The sequence below is a fragment of the Setaria viridis genome, chromosome 4 (assembly GCF_005286985.2).
Source record: "Setaria viridis chromosome 4, Setaria_viridis_v4.0, whole genome shotgun sequence".
In the NCBI taxonomy this organism is placed as follows: domain Eukaryota; kingdom Viridiplantae; phylum Streptophyta; class Magnoliopsida; order Poales; family Poaceae; genus Setaria; species Setaria viridis.
Window position 1 is genome coordinate 1,851,425 of NC_048266.2, and position 25,976 is coordinate 1,877,400.

The 25,976-nt window shown below is 43.7% G+C and overlaps 4 protein-coding genes and 1 long non-coding RNA gene across 11 annotated transcripts; 3 read left to right on the plus strand and 2 right to left on the minus strand.

The window, feature by feature from the left end:
* Positions 1–655: 655 nt before the first annotated feature.
* LOC117852911 (uncharacterized) lies at positions 656–6,033 on the minus strand. The gene is made up of 11 exons (XM_034735217.2): positions 5,265–6,033; positions 5,099–5,179; positions 4,521–4,616; positions 4,290–4,373; positions 4,136–4,205; positions 3,976–4,058; positions 2,178–2,257; positions 1,954–2,052; positions 1,513–1,618; positions 980–1,069; positions 656–886 (listed from the first exon to the last, which is right to left on the minus strand). Exons 1-11 carry the CDS (start codon positions 5,523–5,525, stop codon positions 848–850), a joined length of 1,089 nt encoding a protein of 362 aa, XP_034591108.1. The 5' UTR covers positions 5,526–6,033; the 3' UTR covers positions 656–847.
* Positions 6,034–6,166: 133 nt separating this feature from the next.
* LOC117852912 (probable ribosome-binding factor A, chloroplastic) lies at positions 6,167–8,923 on the plus strand. Its single transcript, XM_034735218.2, has 4 exons — positions 6,167–6,520; positions 6,598–6,771; positions 7,382–7,591; positions 8,442–8,923. Exons 1-3 carry the CDS (start codon positions 6,227–6,229, stop codon positions 7,535–7,537), a joined length of 624 nt encoding a protein of 207 aa, XP_034591109.1. The 5' UTR covers positions 6,167–6,226; the 3' UTR covers positions 7,538–7,591; positions 8,442–8,923.
* Positions 8,924–10,588: 1,665 nt separating this feature from the next.
* Positions 10,589–15,257, minus strand: LOC117852909 (pentatricopeptide repeat-containing protein At5g50280, chloroplastic). Of its 7 annotated transcripts, XR_011897970.1 has the most exons (5): positions 14,341–15,257; positions 12,142–13,618; positions 11,366–11,885; positions 11,079–11,193; positions 10,589–10,991 (listed from the first exon to the last, which is right to left on the minus strand). XR_011897970.1 is itself a non-coding variant. In XM_034735216.2 (2 exons), exons 1-2 carry the CDS (start codon positions 15,255–15,257, stop codon positions 12,298–12,300), a joined length of 2,238 nt encoding a protein of 745 aa, XP_034591107.1. In that variant the 3' UTR covers positions 10,589–12,297. The 7 variants fall into 7 exon arrangements, 1 of the variants encoding a protein (XP_034591107.1); XR_004639973.2 differs by lacking the exon at positions 11,079–11,193; XR_004639972.2 differs by having other exon boundaries at positions 10,589–11,193.
* A 440-nt stretch (positions 15,258–15,697) lies between these two features.
* LOC117852913 (uncharacterized) lies at positions 15,698–16,355 on the plus strand. The gene is made up of 2 exons (XR_004639974.2): positions 15,698–15,837; positions 15,952–16,355. It is a non-coding gene; the product is annotated as an uncharacterized lncRNA (long non-coding RNA).
* Positions 16,356–21,764: 5,409 nt separating this feature from the next.
* LOC117851359 (GDP-mannose 4,6 dehydratase 1) lies at positions 21,765–23,143 on the plus strand. The gene has a single exon (XM_034733162.2). It carries the CDS (start codon positions 21,786–21,788, stop codon positions 22,908–22,910), a length of 1,125 nt encoding a protein of 374 aa, XP_034589053.1. The 5' UTR covers positions 21,765–21,785; the 3' UTR covers positions 22,911–23,143.
* The last annotated feature ends 2,833 nt before the right edge of the window (positions 23,144–25,976 follow it).

The following is a 25,976-nucleotide window of genomic DNA, read 5'->3' on the forward strand; positions in this document are numbered from 1 at the left end:
CGCCCATCGCCGGCCTCGGAAGTGTCTTGGACCCCTCCATGGCCCCATCTTGTGTGGGCAGCATCTCATCTCATCATCTACAGGTACAAGTCATTGTTAACTGACTTGGCGATGGCATTGTTAACTTAAGACGATGCGAGTTCCTTAGCTTGGATCATTCATTCATGGTGATGCAGACTTCGTAGACAGGGCCCCAGGCCGGGAGGGAATTTGATCTCGGGCAGCAACCGCGCCGTGGAGCCAGTCGAGCTGACAGCAACCTCCTTTAGGGTTCTTGGCAACAACATGGTTGCGGGCGGGCAATGATAAGTTGCTGATAGATGGTGAAACAATGAGGTGTCATCCCGCTCTTGGATTTGGATGGACGACGATAACGACCATTGCGTGCACTAACTTGTGGTCGGACAAAAACAAGGTGCCCCTTTTTTGCAACATTTCACCCCAATTGTTGGATGGAAACAAAATTCTATTAGATCATCTGGGTTGGATCCACAAAATTGCTTCGACAGGCATCAAAGGCCCGGCGGTGGGGAAAACCACCCCTCAAATAAGCTGCACAAAAATGAAAAAACGCTTCCCTAAAAAGCAGGTTTGATCCAGCTTCTGCATTTTAGTACAAATGGAAGCGGTGGGGAGAAACACAGCCAGAAAAAGCTGAAAAAAATGAGCCGTTTGCCTACTAGTTTCAGATTATATTGACCATAAGCAAGATTTAAGCTTTAAACTGTTCCAAACATGGCCAAAGTCCGTCACACCGATTTATGGATTCTACGTGCAAAGCATCCTCTCTACACAAATTTCAAAGACTCAAAAGAACAATTCCACCCGTTTGGGCATCCACGCTCCATCACAAGAAGAACCTTCTCCTGCTTGTATCCATGTCCGGCTGTAATTCGAGCAAGCATTTTGTTTATATCAGCAAAATATCAGAGTCGTATCGTGTGGAAGTGAGATGGTAAATAAGCAGCAGCAGCAGTACCTTGTGAACCCACTCGTACTCCCCGCTTTTCGTGTCAAAGGTCCCATGTTGCAAGGTGAGCAGCTTTAGAGTAAAGCGAGGACCACATTCCTGTGCCATCAAAAACAGTTTGGTCTTAGCAGTGAGACCAGTGGGGCAGCAATAATGCAGAGGATTAGAGCTCGCATTTGCTAACATCTAACTGGCAGGATAGTACGATAGGCAGGAAATCATAACATACAGTGGCTATTAATAAGTCTTGAAAAAGGACTGGCTAGCATGCTCAACCCCATGCTGATGTTTTCAGAAGATTTTTTTTATGAGGTGTTTTCAGAGAAGTTAAGGGGACAGATGAGGATGCATTGTGGTCTGTGGATATTGTTACTTTAACATATTCCGTTTTCTTTTATTTTAAAAAATGAAGCACAAAGTGATCATGCAACGAAGAACTGAAGCAGTTGGGACTTCGCGATTGTTTGATTTCTGATTCATAAATGAAAATGCTTACAGTAAAACTGTCACATACTCTTTGGTGGAGAGCTATAAGCTGTTACCTGAAGGCGACAAATCACTTGCTTCTCAGGTTGGCTTTTGCTTTCAGATGTCTTAGCTTTCTTGTCCTTCGAAGCAACCTTGCTTTCTTTTGTCTCAAAGATGTACCTAGTGCATGTTCCACAAAAAAAATTAAGATGCTAGCTGTAACACATTACGAGGTACTCCCTCCTTCCTTTTATATATGACGTTGATTAGTTCATTTATTAAAAAAAGAAAAGACAATCCACAAATCAGCTTGCCTACGAGCTAAGGCAATGTCAAATTAGTGTTTACTAAACATTAACATTTTCATAATATTTATTCATAAATGTAGTTTGCTAGATGACTAGACATACACCCAGGAACCCTGGCATACAACAGTAGTGTAGACATACTGAAAAATTTTCAACAAACAAAACTCCCAGTCAGGCTTATTTGTAATTGCATTTTGATAAGTGCACCTGTGATGACGGAAAAATATGTAGTCTCGCTGATTATGGAAGGTCACAACACGGCGCCCACGGAAATTGGGGTCTTGGGGAAAAAGGGATTGTATCATCCTGAAAAAATAAATCAGGAAAGGAACACGTGTAAAGAAAATAGAGAAAAACCCAGATAGTAGAATAATGGAAAGGGGCAACAGGCCACCTTTTCATTTAAAAATGGGCTTAAGTTCTGAAATCACCTTCCAACACGATGACCAAGGCGTGTGGTGAAATTGTTCAAGACTAGCTCTGGCTTATGACTGGTAGGGTTGCCATGGTTCTGTAATGTAAGGAGAAGATAAAAAAGGTAAACCAACATAACCAAAAATGACATCTAACAAGGGTCCTATTACACTAAATTTATACAGAAAAAAGGTAATTTTGATGGACCAAATGCCATTTAAGAAGAGCATAGTAACAAGGTGGCATGAATGCAGATTCCCCCATAATAAACACGCTGATCACGTATACATAACAAACAGATCTAGATATACAATGTGCTACTGAGATAAGTAGGCTAGCGAAATCCAGAGGCAACATTCATAAATATGTTCCTTCTGATAAAAAATTCCAGCTTGACATCGATCTAGAAGGCATTGGTTATCAACCACTTCATCCGCGCAATAATTTCATAAAATGCTGTAAAGCATGGAAAATTAAAACAAGGACATGGCATGTCAGAAAGAGACATGGACCAGCCTATAGCAGACATGCCATATGGCACCGAACATAGCCATATGCATGTTTGATTTTTGGGCACAAAACTCATATGCCTAAGGCAAGCTAGGGACAACCTAGAGACAAGTAAGATGGGGTAATTGATTGCAGCTTGATTGGTGTTCATTTCCCTTGCACCTTTTTGTCTTGAAAGTTAACGGTGTGATGATGGCAAAGCATACTGCTATCTGAACCACATGAATAAATAATTCGATATGATTCATCTGTGTGCCATGCATGATCCTTGTTCGCTAATAAGCATGTAGCATATTGAGTTCCACATCACCTTTATTACAAAATAATGAAATAGAGTTCAAAATAAAGGGGTTTATATAGGACTTGTCTAGAAACAATCCTCTTCTTACGGTGTGTAACTGTACTGTGCCCTTTCTCCCAACAAAACTGAAAATTTAAAAGACTGTTATCTAAGGTCTTGACGATGAAACAAGGGAGGACATCTACAATCTTCGGTAGAATGTAGACCGTAATAAGTAATAACTTGTAAAGGCATTTGAAAAAGAACACACTAGGTTGTGGCCTTTGACAGGTGTTACCACAATGTTTAATGAAAAGCCAAGGAAAAACATGCTTATTGGGTCACAGTTCACAACACGAACACTCAGAGGCTGTTCCAATTAAAATAGCAAGCAAACAGTTTTTGGGATTTGAGATAGTACATAACAATTCATGTATAGATCCTCTGAATGACCAAGGAGCATTACTTTGCCCTTGTCTGTGATAAGGGCAGCAAAATTCAATCACCATTTCTACATTTCTGTACCAAAGAAAACTTTCATGGGCAGCCTGATCTGCTCTGGTTTATGCTGGGTTCAGACCTACTCGCCTGACCAGCCCAAAAATATGTATTTGTATTTATGCACAAAATTAATATTTTTATTTGGGTTATAATACACAGTTCTAATATAATTTATTAAAAACTAAATGTTATAATAACATTTTTGAGCTTTTCAAGGGTTCATCACAGGCTCTGGTGACAGTTTTCTTATGGTAGAAAGTGGCTTAACTGCTCAAGCTATTCAACAAGTTCTTTAAAAATTGAACACATGGGCACTTGTAATAGAATCAAGTAGTTCAGTAACAAGCAAGACTTAACATCATTAAGCTCACTATTTGACTAATGCTTTTCACAAAAGGTTTCAATTCAACAAAAGTTGATAAAATGTAGGTGTTCAGTAAGTTGCCATGACCAAAACTACTTAAAACAAATTACAGATATGACAATAACAAATAAAAGGAAATAGAGCACTGAACAACAGATACCTTTATGTCCTTCCGTAGAATAAGTTTGGATAGTTTGAAATGTGCAGTGGGGCCATCAGGTAACCCCATGATAAGTAGGGCATCTGACATAAAAACCAACCAGATGTCAAAAGAAAGCTTAAATTCAACAATTTTTAGCCCCAAAATGATGAATTCGTACCAGGTTCTCTTCGATTTGTGTGGACAACAATAAGTGAGGTGAAGTCCCTATTCTGTGCATATTCCACAATCTGAAAAGAAATGTGTTTGAATGCATGTGGAAAGGTGCCTCAATGAACCAATTAAATCGAAAATTAACTCAGTAAATGGCATACTTTCTTGAGTTCATATGTTCCCCTTTTAACATAATGAGAATTCGGTATCACTTGCATTAACTCCTCAATAAAGGCAGGTCCCCTCTGGACATATGCAAGCAGAAAATATATTGTTAAATCGTGCAACATTACAAGAAAAACATGAAATAATGACAAAATGAGTACCAGCAGAATAACATATGGAAAAGAAAGCTCAAGAAGCAGGGATAAGAAGCACAGAAAACAAAATACCCCTGAATTGAAGCGGCATGTGGTAATCAATACTTTTGGGATTATGTGCTGTTTTAGAACTGCATTGAATTCATCTGCATCATTTCCTGCAAACAACTGCAGACAAAAAAAAATCCCATAATTCACAAATCTAGAAACTGTAAAGTTGATATGGTCCAGCGATCAGCATGACTCCCAAGATTGAATATAAAACTTTAGATTGAGTAAATGACATGGCAATACAGTAGACTAACAGAGATTCCTAATACATCTTAATTGGTATCAAAGTAGCCTTATGTTATATAAGCTTGGCATCACTTGTGCTTGGCCGAATCCTACTACATGCTTACTTTCTAACTGATCTAAAAGGTTCTTCAGGGGAGCAGCCTCACAAACGAATGAAATCTTTAACTTTCAGCAATGCACAATATCTTAACCATATAGCTAAGTTAAAACTCTGAAAACAACTACGGATGCTTAATAAATTTCCTTCAAATTCGGTAAAACCGACAGTTCAATATTTGATTGGCTCACAAGAATCAAATGAATAAGGTAATCAGATATGATATTCGGTTGGCTCGCAACAGTTCAATACGAACCTCCTGGTCGTCAGGCCGGCACACAGTCTCATCGGGCTCCCTGGTGTTCTCGATCGTCCGCGGCACCTGCCTCTCCGGCGGCTGCGAAACACCCGAGACAATCAGAACCAAACCAAAACTCCAAACTCTACAGGGGTCGTGGGCAGTCCGAGGAGAGCCTGCTTGCCTGTTCCCCGAGCTCTTCGGCGCGGCGGATGGCCTGGCTGCGCTCGCGGGCGAGCTTGCGCTTCTCGGCCTTCTTCTCGCGCTTGAGCTTGGCGTGCAGCTCGCTCCGCTTCTCCTTGTTCTTGATCTGCGACGGCAGTATCGCCTCCGCCTTATGCTTCTTCGCCTTCTTACCCTTGCGCTCCCTCTTCCCCTCGCCCTCGCCGCCCTGAGGAGGCGCCGCGTCGGAGGGAGGCTCCTTCCGCTTCTTCTCCTTCGCCATCGCCGCCGAGAGGTCGCTGCGGTTAGTGCGGCGAGGGTTTAGGCGTCGGTGGCGGCGGCTAGGGTTAGGGGATAGGGAGGCGGGAGAGAGCGCCGGTGGCTGGCTGCTCGTGGCCAGGTCACCCGGGCCCTTCAAGAAGAGGATTGTGCTTTTGGGCTTGCTTATTCTGTGAGAATGGGCTGGGAATTTTGGGCTTAATCCGTGACAACGGGCTGGAATACGTAGTGGGCTTAGATTCGGGATCTGTTCTCATTGCCCATTTCACAATTGGTAAATTACTCCTACAGCATTTTTGAAAAAAAAAACGAAACTTTCAAAATGTTTTTAGAATGGGGTTTGCATTAAGAGACTTTCTCATGAAATTTTTTGAATCTCCATAAGAATAAAAAAATCACAACGGCTTAGTTATGTAGAGATGCTCTCACATAAAACTTTGGAGGCCAGAAAGAAGGAATAGGTGAAATCTTGAAGAAACTTTGTGCACTACTAAAATTAAAAAAAAACTTTATGTACTTGAAAGGAAATTGTTCAATTCGAGAGTTTATTACCTATCATTAGAAAAATCAAGAGTTTATTTGAAATATACTATTTAAAAATGGAGTAAACGATAAAGATATTGTCCAACCCGACCCGACAACACTATCCCCTTCGCCGCTCCCTCTCCCACGCGCGCTCTCCACCGATCGAAGCTTCCGGCCGCGATGTTGCCGTGCCGCCCGCTGGCGCCGCCGCCCCTGCCGCGTGCTCTTACCTTCGTGCGGCTCCCGCCGTCGTCGCTGCGGCCGCCGCCCTCGTCGCTGCGCGTGGTGCGGTGCATGGCGAAGGAGCGGCGGGTGCGGATGGTGGCGAAGCAGATCCAGCGGGAGCTAGCCGACATGCTCACCCGCGACCCCGTCCTGCAGCGCGCGGTCCTCCCCGAGGCCGCGCTCGGCGCCGACCGGTACCTTTCGTCGCTCACAACCATCGCCGACGTCGAGCTCTCCAACGACCTCCAGGTCAGGTCACCCGCCGCTCACGCGCGCACAAATGACGATCGGCTTGCGCAGGTGATGCTGAATTCCGGTGTGCGCAGGTGTGCAAGGTGTACGTGTCCGTGTTTGGAGACGAGAGGGGGAAGAAGGTTGCCATTGAGGGGCTCAAGGCCAAGACCAAGTATGTTAGGAGCCAGATAGGCAAGCGGATGAAGCTGCGCCTCACGCCAGAGATACGGTTCATCGAGGATGAGTCCATGGAGCGCGGAAGCAGGGTAGGATACATATTTATCTATTTCTATGGATTCGAATATACCTGTTTCTTTTGCAAAAAAACAGAGAGAGAATATACCTGTTTCTGCATGCTGTGAATTCCGTTATTCCATTCCTTTTCATTACCCTATAATGACTTTGAACATACCTTATTTTCTGTACTTGATATTTGTTCCTTGTTCAATTGCGATCGCAGACCAAAATCATCAGTAGTTCTTTACTTTGAACTCAGATATGCTTTTGTGGTATATGATTGTTCAGTATTGAGGAATTTGTTTCCCAACATGTGGCCACCACAACATGTGCCACGGAATATATGCATATATTATCCATTCATCACTGCATTTATTCCCCTACAAATTGTGACACGGGGTAGTAGTTTGCTTCTTTTTTTTGAACTTCAAAGAACAAAGAGTATATGCATTCTAATTTATATGAAAATTAGAATCATGTTTATGCTTTATGGGGATAAGAACCATAAGGCCTGTCAGAGGCAATCGTACATCGACACAAACAATTTGATAGGCTGCAGGAGGTGTATTGTCACAAATGTTTTTTTAATATATTTGTATGTAATGGAACAATATTGACTAATTATTTTTGTATTTATAGATCCTTGCTATACTCGACAAACTAAAGGAGGAAAGGGAACAGCAAGAAGGAAAAGACGGGGAGGAAGATGCAGAAGGTTCATATGTATCAGAAGAAGAAGAAGGTGACTGGGATGCAGACGAGCCAGATGAGGAGGACATCATTTACGTGAAATAGCCCATCGCTTCCTAGGAACTTGGTCATCATTGATCCTACCTCAAAACACTGCAGGTGTGCTTCTAGAACTTGGAAGTTTCGTGATTATGATGCCTTTTACCAAGCGCCACAATTAGCTTAGAAATTTTTATGATGCTTTCTGCTTTCAAGTGCATGGGTTTGAACCCAGGTGCTTGCAGGTTGTGTGATTACCTCCCTAAAAGGGTTCAGTACTCACCTCCCTTAAGACAAAGCCAAGGGAATGTGTCCCACCATGGTCAAGTTTTTGTTTTTCTGTGTTTGTAGGTTGTCTGATGTCAAGTTCAAGCACTTCCAATGCATATTAAACTATTGTGTGTGCCATGTGGAAAAATTAGGTTGGAACAACTGTTGTAATTTTTTTTAAAAGTAAACAAACTAAATTGGGTCATCAGAGGACAAATGGCCAACGGAAACTGATATGATTTTAAAGGAAACCAATTTTATTTTGAAGAAAACATTTAGACCAGGACCAACAAATGGCTCAAGAGTCAGAGGACAAGACATGATAATGATAATGATAATAGAATTGAGCTTTTGTTTGTTATTCCAAGTTGTGCTAAGCGCATTTGGTTTAAGCTGTTTTAGTTGTTCAGCAAACAGATGTCTAATGCTGGTACAAGATAAGAAAGTGTAGAAGAGATGCATCTTTTCTTTTCAACTTCATATTTTAACTTTGAAGATATGTATGAAAAATTGTTCAGGTCCACCACGTATTTCTTTTCTGACCGTGTTGGAGTTTGCCAGTAGTACTGGTGTTGTTCTTTGTAAGCATGATATATAGAGTTATGCGTCCTCAGGCTATCATTTTGTCTTCTTAAAATTATTTTCTGATGCATAGTACCAGTAATGTTCTAAATGTAAATGGTATAACTAAACTGTGCAGTTCTCTTCGGAGTCTAATCCAGTGAAGTTCATAACTCACTGCTCATCTGCTTGCCGAAGGGCTTCAAGGAATCTCGGCACTTGAAGAGGTTTGCAGAGACACCTCTTTTTGCCGATTGAAGCAGGTCATATCACACCCCTGCTGCCGATTAGAAGCTGGTCATATCCTTTCTTCATGGCTCGTCGATACAGAGGATATTCTAAAGAGGAATTTGGAAGATATATAATCATCTTTCTGCCACTAGATAATGATATCTGACCATCGGTGCAAGACAGTTTTGACTGATGTTCATTCCTGTCTTATGTTAACTAGTACTTGTTCAATGTGTATCTTTCCTAGTTCTTTTTTCAAGAATGTTTGCCTAGTTATCTTGCTGTGTTTCAGTTTCCATTTTCTTCTATGGTTTGGGTACAGTCTTTACCTCTTTCTCATCATTATGTAATAGAGTAACATCAGTTTAATGATAAAAGAGCACTTTGTCATCTGAGCTAGTACAAAAAATGATCTGGACAAAGTTACAAATGTACCCTCCAGCTGAGCTGCTTCTGGAAATTAGTAGTCCTTCAGTTCCTAAGGTGGTTTGTGCTTTAATTGAATTGATCTGCTGTTCTAGTACAGCTATGGTTATTCAGGTGACCATCATGAGAAGCATGACTTGCCTTTTCAGCTCTTAATTTTATGCGCTGCAGCAATTCTATTTAGTTTCAACTTTTCACCAGCGAAAATTTTCATTAGCTAGAAGAGGATTGTGAAAGCTGAAGAGTACTGTGGTGAACTGGTGATCCAATCTCCTGCATGTGCCTACTTATTTTGGGCAGGCATTACAAATACTGAACAACACATTTTGCCATCGTGAAATTGCTGATGCTAACGGCTCATCTGGTTCAAGCAATCTGCTGAACACACATCTAAAGAGGATGAAGTCTTGTTACAAGCACAAGTAACTCAACTGATCTGGTAATTCTTTCAATACTGCCTTTTTTTGTGAACTTCATATCATCTTCTTGAATGTTTTTCCTTGTACATCAAGAGATATTTCTTAAGTGCATTTTTTAAATAGAATATCTAGGGACTGGGGTCATCAGGAGCTTCCTGCACTCCATCACATCCTTCAGTACCCCTGTTCTTTTTTCCTGCTGTTTTGCTAGATGTCTATTGCTCTGTTGATTCACTGAAATACAAACACAAACTCTTTCCTAATCAACCTAGGTTTAAATTCTGTGTCTTTCAAGTTTTACAGCGTATCAAATGTGTTTACCAGATGCTATAACTTATGCACATGATAAAGAATATGAATTAGGCCTACTCATCTATGCATTTTGTTTCAGGAGGAAAGAGTGTCTACAGAAGCTATCAGTAGAGTATCAGCTGTTGTCTTTGGATGAACAAAGTGCAGACTGCAGAAGATACTGAATGGCTTTCCACTAAGAAATGTGCACCAAACGCGGCAGACTGCACTGTGTTAAAAAAAGGAGAACCAAAAAGGTTCTGAGAAAGATGGTAACCAATGGAAGAACCACTGCATGTCCTATGGTTGGTCCCTTTCTTTCAGAACGAGATCCGTTGACCTCATTTATGCATAATGCAAGCCTGAAGAAACTAATGAAGATCGAAAACCTCATGCTGACCTTTAGAAGGACCATTTCTCTTGAGTTGATGTTGAAATGGTAGGATTCTACACCTCCAATGGTGTTTATTCTGTCCATTCAGTTATCAGATTTAGGGGGGTTGTCGCTGTTTTTACTCCTGTCTGGCTGCTCTGTGTCCCACTAGGATTCACATCTTTCTGCGGCTTTTGTAACTAGAAATAATTTGAACAAGGAAAGTAGATGATCTCCCTTGCCTGTTTTGCAATGAAAATGAGTCTTTTTGCCACCTCTTTTTTGAAAGCTTGGTGGCCAGAAACCTTTGGAATATCATCTCAGATGCTTTACAGGCCCAGGTAGGGGCTGATTTGTCAGCTGCTGGTGAATCAACAATAAAGGAAATGCAGTATTGAATTGTGTTTGTGCTGCCTCTCTTTGGTCCTTTTGGGAATATCGAAATGCAGATATTCTACTCTATTTTGTCAATCAGTCGCACAACTCAAAGCTGTGCTAGAAAACATGTAAACCTATGTCAAGTTGTCAACCCGACACAACTAAAAAGGTTTCAAACAGCCCATATTCCTGCAAGCATTGTAGCTACCATCTCACAATTTTCAGTGGCTTTATCATACATTGGAACTGCAATGTGATTCTAGCTTGATAGGTGCTGATGTAATGTTATGGAGAGGATGTTTACAAATCAAAGACAAGCAAAATCTACAGTCTGAATGCAAATTCTGCTACTTCCTCTTGTTGAAACGAAAAAAAAATGCAAGTCCGCTACCTAGGAATGTCACTTGTAAAACTGGAATTGCTCCTGGAGCTAAGAGCACCAGTACATTGGTTTCAGACTTCATAGAGCAACAGAAATACTCTAGTGTACAGCGTTTCTGATGGCACTGCAGAGTTTGCTTGACAGCTGGAGTCAAAGGAGTTTCCTTGACAGCTCAACTGTCGGTGATATCTACAAAATAAAGGAAAAGAAAAACAATCAAGTTTGAAAAAGAAACAACACCTTGAAAGACAGGTTCAAGACGCAAGTACAGCATGCCTTTATTGTAGGAAGCATGTATACAATCGTGCGAGTGAAATGTAAGGATTTATAGAGTACATTCCCATGAAGTGTGTTAGATGTAGTGCTTCTTTGTATATGTTCACAGCTGTCCCTGGAATAGAGATTAGAGTTGCTCATTCCTCTCTTCCAGCAAAATCCATAGTGAGGAAGGTGTTGGTGGGGTCTGGAACTCTGGATGCACGGAATGACAACTTGTACAATTGCATCACAGAAGCGGCAGCGATGCATGAACTGAAAGATGGAAAATTCTCAAAATTTCTTACCAGAAGAACCACGAGCAGGTGTGAGCGTGGTGCATTACTACCATCCCCAAAGTATAATTGTGCGCAGAACATCCACAGATCAATGTGCAACATGGCATCTTTCCTTGACCCTCAAAAGTGGAGTATACCTTCCTTTGCCTTCCTGTTATGCATGCATGGAGTCTCGTAGAATTGGGTTCTTTCTTCCATTAGCTGGGTTTAGGAATGACTTCCCACTCAGCTAATACTGAGTACTTAACTCGTCTGTGTAGTTCAGATCTCCGGAACAGCTTTCTGTAATTCTTAAAGCCCTGATGGCATTTGATGGTCCTTTCAATTGCTTCATATCATGCCAACTTGTATCAGCTTTCCTGCTGTGTCTTAACTGTTTGAGATCTTGCCATCTGAGTGACACTGATACCTTTGATGCTTGAACCTTTTTAACTATTTGAAATTTTGTGAAATATGGAGTGGCAAACTTATGAGCAATAGCTCTTCTTGAAATCCTTAAAATCGAATAAAAAGCAACAATTTTGAACCCCTAAAACATCAAATAACATGGAACCAGGGGAGTAATTAGTCAAAAAATAGCATTGTATAAGATTGATAACAGCGACAAAAGGAGACTACAAGACTCAACTGTTCAGGTCAATGCCATTCACCATTTGATAAAATTACAATGATATCGCTTTTTTAAGTGTCATTTCACAATATTTTTGGTACCAAATGACCAATCATCAAGTCTAGAAATGTAGCTTTTTCATGATAAAAATAACAAACAGATGATGTTCATTTACCTGAATGGTTTTCAAGGCCAATCATGTTCAAAAGCAAACCCTTTGAGTTGACTCAGGTTACTGAAAACAGAAAAGGAAAATGATTCTATAACCCAGTCTCCAGCTTAAGATTTCAAGTAAATCTTGAACACAATCAAATGTACACAGAAGATAAATTCACAAAAATCTTTTTCTTTGGTGCCCATAAGTTGGGTTCAGCATAGACCGCTTTCTTCTGTTCTTCCAAAACTCGTCTTTCTTTTCCTTTCTGGGTTTTAAGCCAGACTTGCCTTTTATGATTCCCTGTATGGCACTCTTATCCTTTATATTCTTTCTTGCAGCCTTCACATCCAAAGTATTCAACAGCTTTCTGTATGATCTAGGATCAGGTACTTGCCCACTTCGAACCATCTGCTTGTGGTAATAGAATGCCCTTGAAAAGTCACGAACACGGGCATATGCGTATATCATTGTACAATATGTAATGGAGTCTGGTTTTAGTTCCAGAGCAGCCATCTCTTTCAGGAGTTGGGGCAATTTGTAATGCTGTCCGCCCCTTCCATAAGCATTCATCAAAATGTTATATGTCATGACAGTAGGCTTTAAACCAATCTTTCCAAATTCATATATAGCATCTCTTGCCTGAAGGTACAACCCATGTTTTGCTAAACAATCAAGTACCATGTGGAATATGACTCTTGTTGCTCCAATCTTCTCATCGATCATAGTTTTCCATGTCTCCATTAGCTTCTCTGTGTCACCAGCTCCCCTAAGAGTGTCAAGTAAAGCTGTATATGTTTCTAAGGTAGGTTTAAGTCCTTCTCTTTTCATATCTACATATATGCTATGAGCTTTTGCATGCAGTCCATTAACTGCATATGCACAAAGTAGTGCAGTGTATGAAGAAGATAATGGCTTAATGCCATCTGTCTTCATCCTCAAGAAAGCATCTTCAGCCTCTTTACTCCTTTTCTTCTGGCGCCCGTAAGCGCTTATGAGACAATTGTATGATTCAGGACTTGGTCTTATACTTAAATCTTGCATCTCCAGAAGTAACGATTCAACAACTTCTGGCTGCAATCTTCTACTGTAAGCATCCATAAGGATATTATAAGTTGCTTTTGTTGGTTGCAAACCTTTTTCTTTCATCTCAACAAAGAGCCCCTCAGCTTCTTCAATTTGGTTAGATTTGCAGTATGCTTTCATTAACGTGTCATATATCCTTGTATTTGATACAATTCCTCTCTTCTCCATTTCTGACTGGATGATTAAAGCTTCCTTTTTGAGTCCCTCACAACAAAAGATATTTATCAAAGCAACACCAACATCCAAGCTCCAGTTTACTCCTTTTCTGTTCATCCGTTGCAAAAATTCCCATGCATCCTTGGCAGATGCCCTGGTCTTCTTCATAATATTAAGCATCATTGAAGATGTCCTGTGATCAGGTTGGACATTGTTCTTTTCCATAAGCTCAAAAATTTCCCAGGCACCATCATATCTGAAGGAAAGTATAAACATGCTCATCATATATTCAATATTAAATAACGAGTACAAAGAAGAAATGCAGCACATTTTCTACCACTCCTATTCAAACCCGTCATTAAACAATGTTCTTGCATGCAGTTTGTTATCACCAGCTATATATTTCTCCATATATATTGTTCAGATTCTAAAAAAATAGAAATAGTGAGATAAATCAAATGGACTTGAATACCCTATTGATTAGTTAGTAACACCAATCTGGACTTCATTATAATGTTTCTCCAAGCCATCCAACAGGTACACCACCAGCAATTATTAATACAAAATGCTTTGGGAATAATCAAGATTTTCATAAAAGAATGGCTTGATTAAATAATACACCTAAATTCATCCTCAACTTCCAAAACTTTTTGAAAACTTGAACACAACTGTCTACTTAGAATCCCATCCACTTGATCTGAATATATAAACCAATTGAAAAGGAAAGAAAATGTCTGCAGCTAAGTGTATAGATAGTCCTAGTTATTACCTATCAAAATTTTCTTTCCCAACATTCAACAGTACTGACTAGTTAGCTGTCATATTTAGCCCCACAAAATCTTCATCTAAGTGATTATCTAAATGCACAGAACATGTGCTAATAAACCTTGAACTAGTCATTTTTAAATGGTATGAAATATGGACAATGCATAAAGAATAGCACTATGAATCCTCGACACAAATTAAGACAATGCTCACCTCTCACAGTAGGCAACAGCAGATATCGCGGCATTGTAAACAACTGCCTCGCGGAACTCCCTCTCAGAAGGTAATCTTGCCACAATCTCCAAGACCTCATCAGCCATCCGGCACCGCCCAAGCGCAACAATACCTGCCAACCATACCTGCGGTGACACCGGCACCGGCTGCTTCTCCCGCAACCACTGGAACAGGTGTGCACAGTCCAATTTCAGTCCCTCTTCAGACATCCTCCTCAATAATTCCACGCAAACCTCCTCGTTGAGGTCCCCATGGTTGTAACCGGCCAAGAACTCGGTGAAAGCTGAGTGACCCGCCGCCGCCAGGCTCCTTGCGAAGGAGAGGATTTCCTCCATGGCTGCCGTGGTGGTGGTGCAAACGCCGCTCACCCCTTCTTGGCTTGGCAAGAAGGAGGTCGGGTCCAACCACTCGCATCCTCCTCCATTGTCGACCTCATCCTCCTCTTCTTCTTGGTAGTGCTGCTCCTCGCGCTGCTGCGCTCGGAAGGGGCTGACAGGCGGGTCCCACTCACCCACCTCCTCTCTCCCTTCCGTCTCATCCTCGTCGGAATCTTGGAGCTCTTGTTCGTCCTCCGAGGCATACCGGCCGCCCTCCCCATCCGTATCATTCTGGGAGCCATAGCGGAGGTGAGCTCGGAAGGGGCTGGTGGGTCCGCCCCAGCTTCCCACTGACTCCTCCCTGTCGTCGTGGCCTTCGTTTCCTTGTTCTTCCAAGAAAAGATCCGGAGGGTAGGCGGCTTGGTACCTTCGCCGCCGCGGGGTGTCGAATTGGGAACTAGAATGAACGAACCATCTGGAGGAAGGAGGCGGGGATTTGATGGGGCAGATAAGGCGGAGGGTCCGGAGAGTCGGGGAGGTGACGGAGAAGGAAGGCAGCTGCTGGGCCTGCAGCGCCATCTCCGGCGAGTGGCAAAGGACGGTGGGTGGTGACAACGGCAACGGAAGGTGCGCGTGAGCACCAACGGGGCTCCGCTAGAGAAGCTGCGAGGACCGGGGCAAGGAATGGCGGCAGGAGAGAGCGCGGGCCAAACCAGGGTCAGTTTGTAAATTCTTATCCAAAATTAGGGGGTATTTGTCCAAACCAGGGGCCTTTATAAAAATGTTCCGGCCTCCGACATGGCGGCCGCCGAGGTCGCGCTGCCGCCGGCGACCTCTGCTATCCCCGCCGCCGAGCATCCCGCACTCCACCTCCGTCAAATCCACGCGCCGGACGCCTCCGCCCTCGCGTACGGATCCTCCGGAGATGCGGCCACGGTCCGGTAGGAGACGAAGACGCTCAGCTCCTCGTCGCAGATTCATGTCAGATTCTGCTGACTGCTGGCAGGAGCCGTGCGGCCCAGGCAGCGCTGGCGGTGCAGGCTGGCTGGCTTCGGCCTCCCGGTGAGCGCGTGGCGGAGCCGCCGGAGGCGCAGGCGGCGGGTGCGGCCGCCGGCCGGGGAAGGAAGGCACGGCATGCAGAGAAGGATGATTCTTTTCAGTTCAGACTTCTCTCAGTAAACATTTTCATTAGCTAGGAAGAGGATTGTGAAAGCTTAGAGCATTGTGGTGATCCAGTCTGCTAACTGTGCCTGCTTATTTTGGATTTGGACAGGCATTCAGAGCATTGAACACCATATTTGCCATCGAGAAATTGCAATAGCTGGTGAAGCAACCAGATGAACACACTTCTGAAGAGGGTGGCATGCTTGTTATCAGCCCAAGTAACTCATCCGAACTGGTAATTTTCTCAGTATTGTGATTTGCTTAACATGTGTGCTTTTGCATCAGCTTCTCGAATGCAATTTCGTTGTTCATCAGAAGAGAGCGTTTTTTTAAAATGTTTGTTATCTTGGGGGTTACAGTTATCAAGAGCCTCCACCCGCGCTGCCTCTCTTCTGTTCTCTTCCTGTTGGCGTGCTAGATATGTTACTGTGTTGATTCGCTGAAATAAATAAAAAAACACGTTTTTGTATCAGGTTCATACTTCATAGTTATAATATGTGTCTGTTTTAACCATTATAGCTTATCATAGTTCAGATGTGCTTACCTGACATTATAACTTACAGATTTGGCAAACAATATGAGTGATCCTTAAATTAAATTGCACCTAGCACTGCACATTATTGAAGAAGAAAAAAATAGGCAACTGATCCCAAAATTTCACTGATGATTCGACCCCAACAGCCACTGGATGTTCTACTTTCAGCCCTTATTTTGCCAGAACAAGATTGGTCCGGTCGTTTTTTTCAATTTTCCATCTTAAAAAGTTCACCTGGTTGATGCAAAGCAAGCATGTAAGCCTGAAGGAATCAATGAAGGTACTAAAACTTCTCCAGAAAAGGAGATTTATATTTTGATGGGCCTGCTACTAGTGCAGAACAGAATGCTGCCTCAACTAACCACCGACGATAAAACTGCTTCCATGACAATTGATTTATCTTTTTCTCATTACTGAATTTCACAGATACCAAGCCCTTTCTCTACTGAAGCATTTTTCTGGATTTAAAAAAGATCTCTAGTTTGCAGTGCATGACACATGAGCCAGAAACAATAAATTTAAAATAGCTAAGAAAATGTCGAGCACCAAGCAAGTAGCCCCAAAAGCATCACTGTCATCAGATCTTAAACGGTGCAAGAAAAAGTGGGTAAGCTGATACAAGTCAGCATGATCTGAAGCAGTCGTCTTATATCTGATAAGAATCAAAGGACCACAAAATACAATCAGGGTCTAAAGAATTACTACAGAAAGCTGACCCAGAGATCTGAATGACACAGACTGGCTCACTAATCGCTAGCGGCTGAGTCTGGTGTCATTCCTGAACCCAGCTACTGCACACGGAGGACCCGGAATCTACAAGACATGCAGGCAGTTCTATTCCTCCACAAAAGAATGGTTACAGGCATGCATGAAAAGGGCTTGTCGCTTGAGATTCAAGGAAAGGAGCACCCTGTGCTTGCACGTATGGTTTTTTCTTTTCCCTTCTGTCACCGACAGTTTGAGCTGTCCGAGAATGAAACTCTTCCGTGCAGTCAGAAACGCGCCTCCTCCGATGGTACGACCTAGCTCTAAACACTCTCAGAGACAACTCTTCCAATAATTTTACTCTTAGCACATAACTTGATAGAGTCGGAGTGCCCGATCTTTCGGTGAGTGGAGATAAATTCGACTTGGTGGAAGTAGACCCTCACGATCCGACTACGACGAGCGAACCCGAAGCGTCAATGCAATCGCTGAACCAACTTCCTGTGGTTACCAACCTTGCCAGCGCAAGATCAGCCTGATCACGAAGATCGATTCCTGTCCGCAATCGAAGAACGAACAAGAAAAAGAGGCGAGCAATCTAAATATCACTCGAAGGTGGAGTTCTGAATCACACAAGGACAACGCGTATTTGCGCGTGTTCGAGAGTAGCTAAAGCTAGATGTAAAACAAAACTCAAGTCGTAAACAAAAGGGACTCTGACTAAATAAAGGGGGCGCAGCCCCTAGAGTCCGGAGGAGGCGCGACGGCAGGAGGGGGGCGCGCGCGACCAGGGGGAGGGCCGCGGTTCCCAACCCTAGGCGCCCCAACTGGGCTGCCCTGTTGGGCCGTCTTCTTATTTCGCTAGGCCTTCGTTCCTTAACAGCATGATGAAATTTAATTCTCTCGCACGGGCCCGAGTGATTGGCCCAACTGGATGATCAACTGTAGGCGCCTGAGGTCGAGGAGCAACCGGAGGCTCCTGAGGTGCTGCTGGTGTAGATGTACTCGTGGTGTCCTCATCATAACTCATAATATGAATAACCTCACACATCATCTCCGCGTAATCTTGAAGTGCGTATATGAGACTATCTCTTGATCAAGATATAACTCTTCTCTCTCCTATTAAAATATGAGAAAATATTTTATAAGCTACATGATATGCAACTATTGGAGGAGGTCTTGATGGGCTCCTGAACTCTGAACCAGGATGGTCGCCTGAACTTCGTTGAACAGCAGGTGACTGCTTGCATTTGCATCTCACCACCGACGTTAGAATAGATTGATGGATGCCATGGCCATTGCTTTGCTTGCTTCGAGCATTCTAACATGGCACGTGCCAGAGAACGGCATTGTCCAATCCAACGCCCTGTCCAGACTCCAGTCCAGAGGGTACTGCAACTGCAAGTCTGCACTGCCCTTTTTCACTTTTGTTATCTTCAGCAACCGGCGTTGCTTTGAACCTTCGACATGGCATGTTGGGATGCAAGCGGGGCGGTCCCGCCCCGCGTCCGCATGAGCCGCAGACTTCCCCTCGCGGGGCGATGCGGCAGGCTCCGTCGCTGACTTCCTCGCGGGGCGATGAGCCGCAGACTTCCGCTTGCACTGCACTAGGTCTCGCTGTTGTACTCCGTCGCTGACTCGCTATGGACGTCGGGCTTTCAGGCTTGTATGCTTGCGTGCGTTTTAAAGTGTTAGCTTGTTCAAATTAGAAACCATCGAGAACTTTTTCTCTAAGATATGTAAAAACAATCAAAAGAATACACAAGGGATTATACTAACATTGAAAAATATTTTCTACAATGATGAATACAAAAATGGTGCAGAACCTAAATTTACATTGTGTCACGAACAATCTTCCATCGACATGTAAAAATCTGATGATTTACTGGCTTCTCGGCTTCCAAATAATCTGAACTCATGGCTCAGAGGTTAGCAGCGATAATTCACTTCATCTCCCGTGTAAAACGGTTCGGTTCAGACTGCAGAGCAGGGTCCTGACTCGTGATTATGTGCAAGACTTAAGCGCAAGTCATACAGATACCATCATACCAAAAGGTGAGCTGAATTCTACAAAAGGTGGCCACTGAGTAGTCATTGGGTTTGTTCACGCCATAAAAGCCATCGTCATGCAGGTTAAGGGTCCTGCTGAACAAAGCTCTTGTTTACTTCCCACAAAACTCCCAACTTTGATACTATGCAAAAGGAAGATTCCCCATCATATCAAACTTACGGTACATGCATGGAGTACTAAATGTAGATGAAATCAAAAACTAATTGCACAGTTTTGTTGTACTTTACGAGACGAATCTTTTGAGCCTAATTAGTCAATATTTGGACAATAATTCACAAATACAAACGAAACGCTACAGTGTCACATTTATGGCAAAATGCCAATTTGGCACCTCCCAACTTCCCAAGTAAACAAGGGCAAAGTGAGAATGCAAGGCAGCAAAGCAATGTTCTCAAGAGGAGAATGCATTCTGCGGCACCGAAATTCCCTGAAAAATCAGATCCCATTGCATGCAGATAGCTAATGTGGCAATCTGTATTGAACTCATATGCAGTAAACAAACTATGCCAAACAATTGAAGCCACCCCGCTTTGCATCCCTAATGGCTAATGGCATGTGCCCTTCTTGGCAATGCTGCCATCAAAAGTCGAAACTTGTGTTTGGTTTCCGCAACCGGCGTTCTGGACTTGTATAGGATCCTGTGCCCTGCCACCATTGTTTAACTGTCGGCGGATCTGATCTGATCTGATCGACCCTTCTGCAGTTTGCAGGTTCCAGTTTCCTTTCGTAGGATCTGCGTGGCCCGGTTTGGGAAACGGAAATCAATGGCAGTAGAAAAAGAAAAGGTACAAGCGACGACTCCTACCAGACTAGACTACTCAACCGAACGAACGGTCAAAAACGGAACGGAAGCCAAGTCCTAGAGCGTCGCTCCAGGCGGCCGGTCAAATCAAAGGCCTCCACCTCCACGCACGAACGGTCCCACTTGCAAGTGCCTTTTGCATGTCAGAAACTTCAGCTGCTCTCATCTGCCGACTGCCGTTTTGTTTTGCTGGCAGTAGATCAGATGATTCAGATCGTTGCAGATAGCCAACGACCTTTCTGAGTGACGACCTTTCACCGTTTCACGCACCAAACTCAGGTGTTTGCTTCTTACGGGCTAAAAATTTTATTTGAATTTAAATATAGATTAATTATAAAACTAATTGTACATATGGAGACCAATTTACGAGACGTATCTATTAAGGCTAATTAATCTATGATTTGATAATGTGGTGCTACAGTAACCATTTACTAATGATGGATTAATTAGACTTAATAGATTCGTCTCGCGAATTAGTACAGGGGTTCTGCAGTTAGTTTTATAATTAGCTCATATTAAGTTCTACTAATTAGCATCCGAATATTCGATGTGACAAGAGCTAAACTTTAGCCAAGGATCAAACACGCACAAGCAAGCACCAAATTTGACTACCACTATTCTACGAGAGGAGATATTTGACGTTCCTTTTTTTATTTGTAGCCTGCTAAATCTTACTTGCTGTTTCAAATCTTACTTAGTTACTAGGAGCGGGGTGCAGTAAAAGGAAAAAGGAAAAGAAACTTCACATGCAAGCCGGGAACCCATTGAAATAAAGACTTTGACTGATAGTGATACAAAACTACTAATACATTTGAGGTATAGGAAACCGAGAAAATGAACGTGTTGTCATCTACCACTCCTGAAAACAAAACGGTGCAAATCAAGCAAAAAAGAGACTTTGCCGTGGGTTTGAAATTTCAGCGCGCACATTTAAAATGACAGATCATGCGCCCCTGATCTGTGTAGAGACCCGGTAACTGGTTAGATGATTGACAACGAACATGAGTGATAGAAAAGCCATCATCCCCAAAACAGTAATTAAACACATGCGTTAATTATGCTTATCAACCAATGAGCAGATATCTAACCTTTAATTTTTTTTACCAGCAAATTAATGAACCTTTGAATTTTCCGCACTGCTAATTGCAAATTAGTGAAGTGACGGTGAGCTTAAAAGGTGTGCTACACGTGTGGGATTGTGAATCACCCTGCCTAGAGAAATAAATTGTGAACCCCTCTTCCTCAAGAAATAAATGCAGCAAATTGTTACGATTCAAGAACGGCGGCTATTACGTATTAAATCCCATTTGGATCCACCTAGCTAAATGCTAGAATAAGGACTGTTTAGAGGATCTGATGGAATTACTTTTATAGATGCAACATGCCTTAGCGATGTTGAAGACGTGATGGCACCTATGTTATGTGTAGGTATGTGGTAAGTTGTTGCTGTTCATGCGTGCGCGTGCATTATCATAGGACCTTTCATATAAACCCTCCCAAACAAACTTCCTGGGAGATCCTCTTAATCGTGGTGATTATCTTAGCATGATAATCAACTTTGCATTTTTTTTTAGTTCGATCGTTAAGCCTGAATCCATTGAGCTCGTGGTGGAATACAGTCACCGATACAAGTCGAAAAAAGAAAAGATTAATCAATAGTCCTTTTTTTCCCATTTGGCACAGTGACCCCTCGTCGTTCGGCTCTGCAGGCGGGCCCTACAAATACTCCCTGCCTCCCCTGCTTCTTCCCCCCAAATTTGCTTCCCATCTCCGCTCAGATCTGACCCCCCCAGCCCGCAGCAGGCAAACCCCCCCTCCCCCCCCTCCCAAATGGCGCATTCCAACGGCGAGGCCGCCGCCGCCACCGCCACCGGCGACGGCGAGGTCGCCCCGGTGCCGCGCCCCCTCGCACCGCCGCGTAAGGTGGCGCTGATAACGGGCATCACGGGGCAGGACGGGAGCTACCTCACGGAGCTGCTCCTCTCCAAGGGGTACGAGGTGCACGGCCTCATCCGCCGGTCCTCCAACTTCAACACCCAGCGGCTGGACCACATCTACCACGACCCGCACGCCGTGCCCTCGTCCCCGCGCCCCGCGATGCGCCTCCACTACGCCGACCTCTCCGACTCCTCCTCCCTCCGCCGCGCGCTCGACGCCATCTCCCCCGACGAGGTCTACAACCTCGCCGCCCAGTCCCACGTCGCCGTCTCCTTCGAGATCCCCGACTACACCGCCGACGTCACCGCCACGGGCGCGCTCCGCCTCCTCGAGGCCGTCCGCCTCGCCCGCAAGCCCATCCGCTACTACCAGGCCGGCTCCTCGGAGATGTTCGGCTCCACGCCGCCGCCGCAGAGCGAGGACACGCCGTTTCACCCCCGCTCCCCCTACGCCGCCGCCAAGGTCGCCGCGCACTGGTACACCGTCAACTACCGCGAGGCCTACGGGCTCTTCGCCTGCAACGGCGTGCTCTTCAACCACGAGTCCCCACGCCGCGGGGAGAACTTCGTCACGCGCAAGATCACGCGCGCCGTCGGCCGCATCAAGGTCGGCCTGCAGACCAAGGTCTTCCTCGGCAACCTCACCGCCGCCAGGGACTGGGGATTCGCCGGGGACTACGTCGAGGCAATGTGGCTCATGCTGCAGCAGGATCAGCCCGGTGATTACGTCGTCGCCACCGAGGAGTCCCACACCGTGGAGGAGTTCTTGCAGGCTGCCTTTGGGTATGCCGGGCTCAACTGGAAGGACCATGTGGTCATTGACAAGAAGTACTTCCGCCCGGCGGAAGTTGACAGCCTCAAGGGGGACTCGACCAAGGCGAGGAGGGAGCTCAAATGGAAGCCCAAGGTCGGGTTCCAGCAGCTCGTTGAGATGATGGTTGATCATGACATTGAGCTCGCCAACAAGGAGAAGGTCCTGGTGGACGCTGGGTACCGTGATCCCAAGCAGCAGCCATAGAAACAGCACAAATGGCTTCTTGCTCTGTTGGAGCTTGAATTTGGGGATTGTTGCCCTGTAGCTCATACATTGTGGCTCTCAAAGTAGAGGTTGACTGAAGTTACTATTGCTATGTTTCTTGGATCAGAAATAAGGATGCTTGCAGTTTGATCCTACAGTACTTCATTTACATTTTCTTTTGACTATGCTACGCGATTAATCAAATGAATGAATGAATCCACACAATTTTCGAAGAGGATCATAAGCATGCTTGATTTCTGCTGCTGGTTTTGAGAGCAAAATTTCATTCTGACAGCAGGTGCTTCAATTTGTATTGTTCTACTTCAGCTACTTCAGCACATGTTGTGTTCAATTGAAATATGGGTGTTTTGGTCTAAACTATTCATCAAGGATGAGCTCTAGCCTGCGGGAAGGTGAATCACCATTGCTCATTTCCTCTGGCCTGAGGTTCAATGGAACTGTCAAATCAAGCTCCTATCTCATGACTTAATCAATGGTAGCCCTTATCCAGTTTAGCACCCAGTCTTCTTGCTTGTCTGCATTATGGGAACCGGAGTATGTTTCCTGATCCGAAACCAATAAGAAATCAATAATGTATATAAGTTTTTTGATAAAGCCAAGAGAGTTCGGATATGGTCCTAGCACAATGGGCGTCATGACAAGCACTGAGTTTTGTATTACCTTTCGATCATATTGAGCTGCTGAGATATCTACAAATATCGGTGAAGAAGCATAATTTGTTTTCCCTGAAAGTATGATGCTAAATATACTGAACTGCAAATTCTTTTCTTAAATAAAAGGCAATGTTTTGATCATCCCACGATGTATTCTGTGTCCTGGGTTTTCAGTTATTTATGAAGGGACATGGTGCCATAGGCTCTTACCATATCCTGGGTGTAATTTTGCAACACTAGTGTTGCTTGGATATTTTTTGTGAGTTTGCCTATCAAAATTTTTTGTCTGCATAGCGTTTCAGGGCTGACAATTGTGTGTCATTTTTAGCACCATAGTTTCAGTCATTTGGCAACTGCATCGTTCTGTGAGTTTATCTGAAATATTCTTTTGCAATGCAACTTGCAACTTTTTCTTCGAGATGATTCTTGAACTTTAGTTTTATAACATGAATCATGTAACTGGAGTTTTATTAAACCCACCGAGGCTATACTGGGATAGTGGGATGGTGCAATATCTGCACGCAGGTCCAGTGTCAGATCCATTGAATGTGTCTATCGGCAATGTTCTTTTCTTCTTGTACTATTCGACAATACGGTAGTACGATGGTACAGGTACTGATGTACCTCATCCTTAATTCAGCTTCTTGTCCAAAATGGACTGTCAACTTGCTGCCGTACGCCCAATAATTTTCACGGGCCAGCATTTTTCCTCCCACGGACAATGATGTATACAGTATCTGGACCTAGTTTCTAGTTGGTACTACCATTGACTTCATTGACTTCTTTACAGGGCGTTTGTAAAATTCTTTAGAACCAACACATTACACATTTGTTGGGTTGTAGAGTTGGCGGATGCACGACTCGATCCCAATATTATTTGTCTTATATTTTAAACAATAAAACAGTTACGTGCATCATGTTTGCGAAATCACACAGTACAGACGTAGATGCTCACATACATGACACACACTCGTCTCTACGAACACACGCACGCAACCATATCTCTATGAGCACCTTCGAAAGATTGAGCTGGCAAATTCTCAAGATTGACAAAGTCACCAGCACCTTCGAAAGACTGAGCCGACAAATTCTCAAGATTGACGAAGTCACCACTAGTGCTTCGCTGTTGACGGGCACATCGCCTACCACCGAAAGAATAGCGCCGGTTAAATCCTGGAATAAATTTAGGAAAATGCTAGCACCAGGATCGAGTCGAGGACTCGAATCCTGGTGGGCAAGTTCTACCATAAGGAACCTTACCAGCTGAGCTACACTAAGTTCGCTCGTGCATCCTACTGTTAAATAGTTATCTTGCTAAGCGCATTGTTTAGATGAGATAAATAGCATGTCCATGCAAAGATTTATACAAGTGTACTTTCTTCGAGCAGTAGCATTCGATTGACACTACCAGCTACTGTACAATATTGGATGTATCTCATTCTTAATTCAGATTTTTTGGAAACTCGGGGTGTCATGTAGTCCTCCGTTGTGGATTCTCTTACTTCTTGAACGAGAACAACTACTGTAAGTACTGGACTGACTTCTTAAACGAGAACAGCTACTGTAAGTACTGGATGTATCTCATTCCTAATTCAGGTCAGGATGTCATGTAGCAATCCGCCGTGGATTCTCTGACTTCTTGAACGAAAGTTAGATAACAGCAACTTCAAGTACCAGATGCACCTCATTCCTGATTCATGTTGCTTGGAAACCCGGGGTGTCATGTAGCAATCTGCCGTGGATTGCATGACTTCTTGAAGGGAAGTCAAGTCATTAGTAACTTCCCTCCAAGAAGTCAGAGAAGCCGAATCGGTAGGCGGTACTCAAGGAATCAGGAGCTTGTTTGGTTTTTGCCCGTTCTCACTTGGCAACGAACGACCCGCCAATGATTTTGCCGCCCCCGACTCGCCCACGCGCGGGCGCAAAAATGAACTAGTGCGGGCGTCGCTTAGGCGTGGGTGTGCGGGCGTGCTAAATCATCGGCGTCGAACCCAATGAGCGCGAATGAGGGCTTGGCTTGCCAACTATTGGCGCGGCTGTTCTTGGCGTCAAAGCAAACACGGCCTAAAAGCCAAATGAAATTCAACACTATGACACATTAATGTTTGTGATATATTTCATGGATAACCATTTATTATTTATACAACTATATTTGGGATCCATGATGTATTCCCTTCAGTATTATATCAGAAAAATGTGGCTTTGGATTGCTTGAACGCGTAGTCACCCACTTTGATTTTAATTACTCCTATGCGCTGATTGAATATGTAAAAAAAATAAAAAAAAATCTTAAAAAAAACTATCCCACAAAGAATGAAAATTTTCTAGCTAGTGCATGCACATTAATTTGTCTCAGTTTGATGACAGGCATGTTTACTTGACTGGAGGAAAT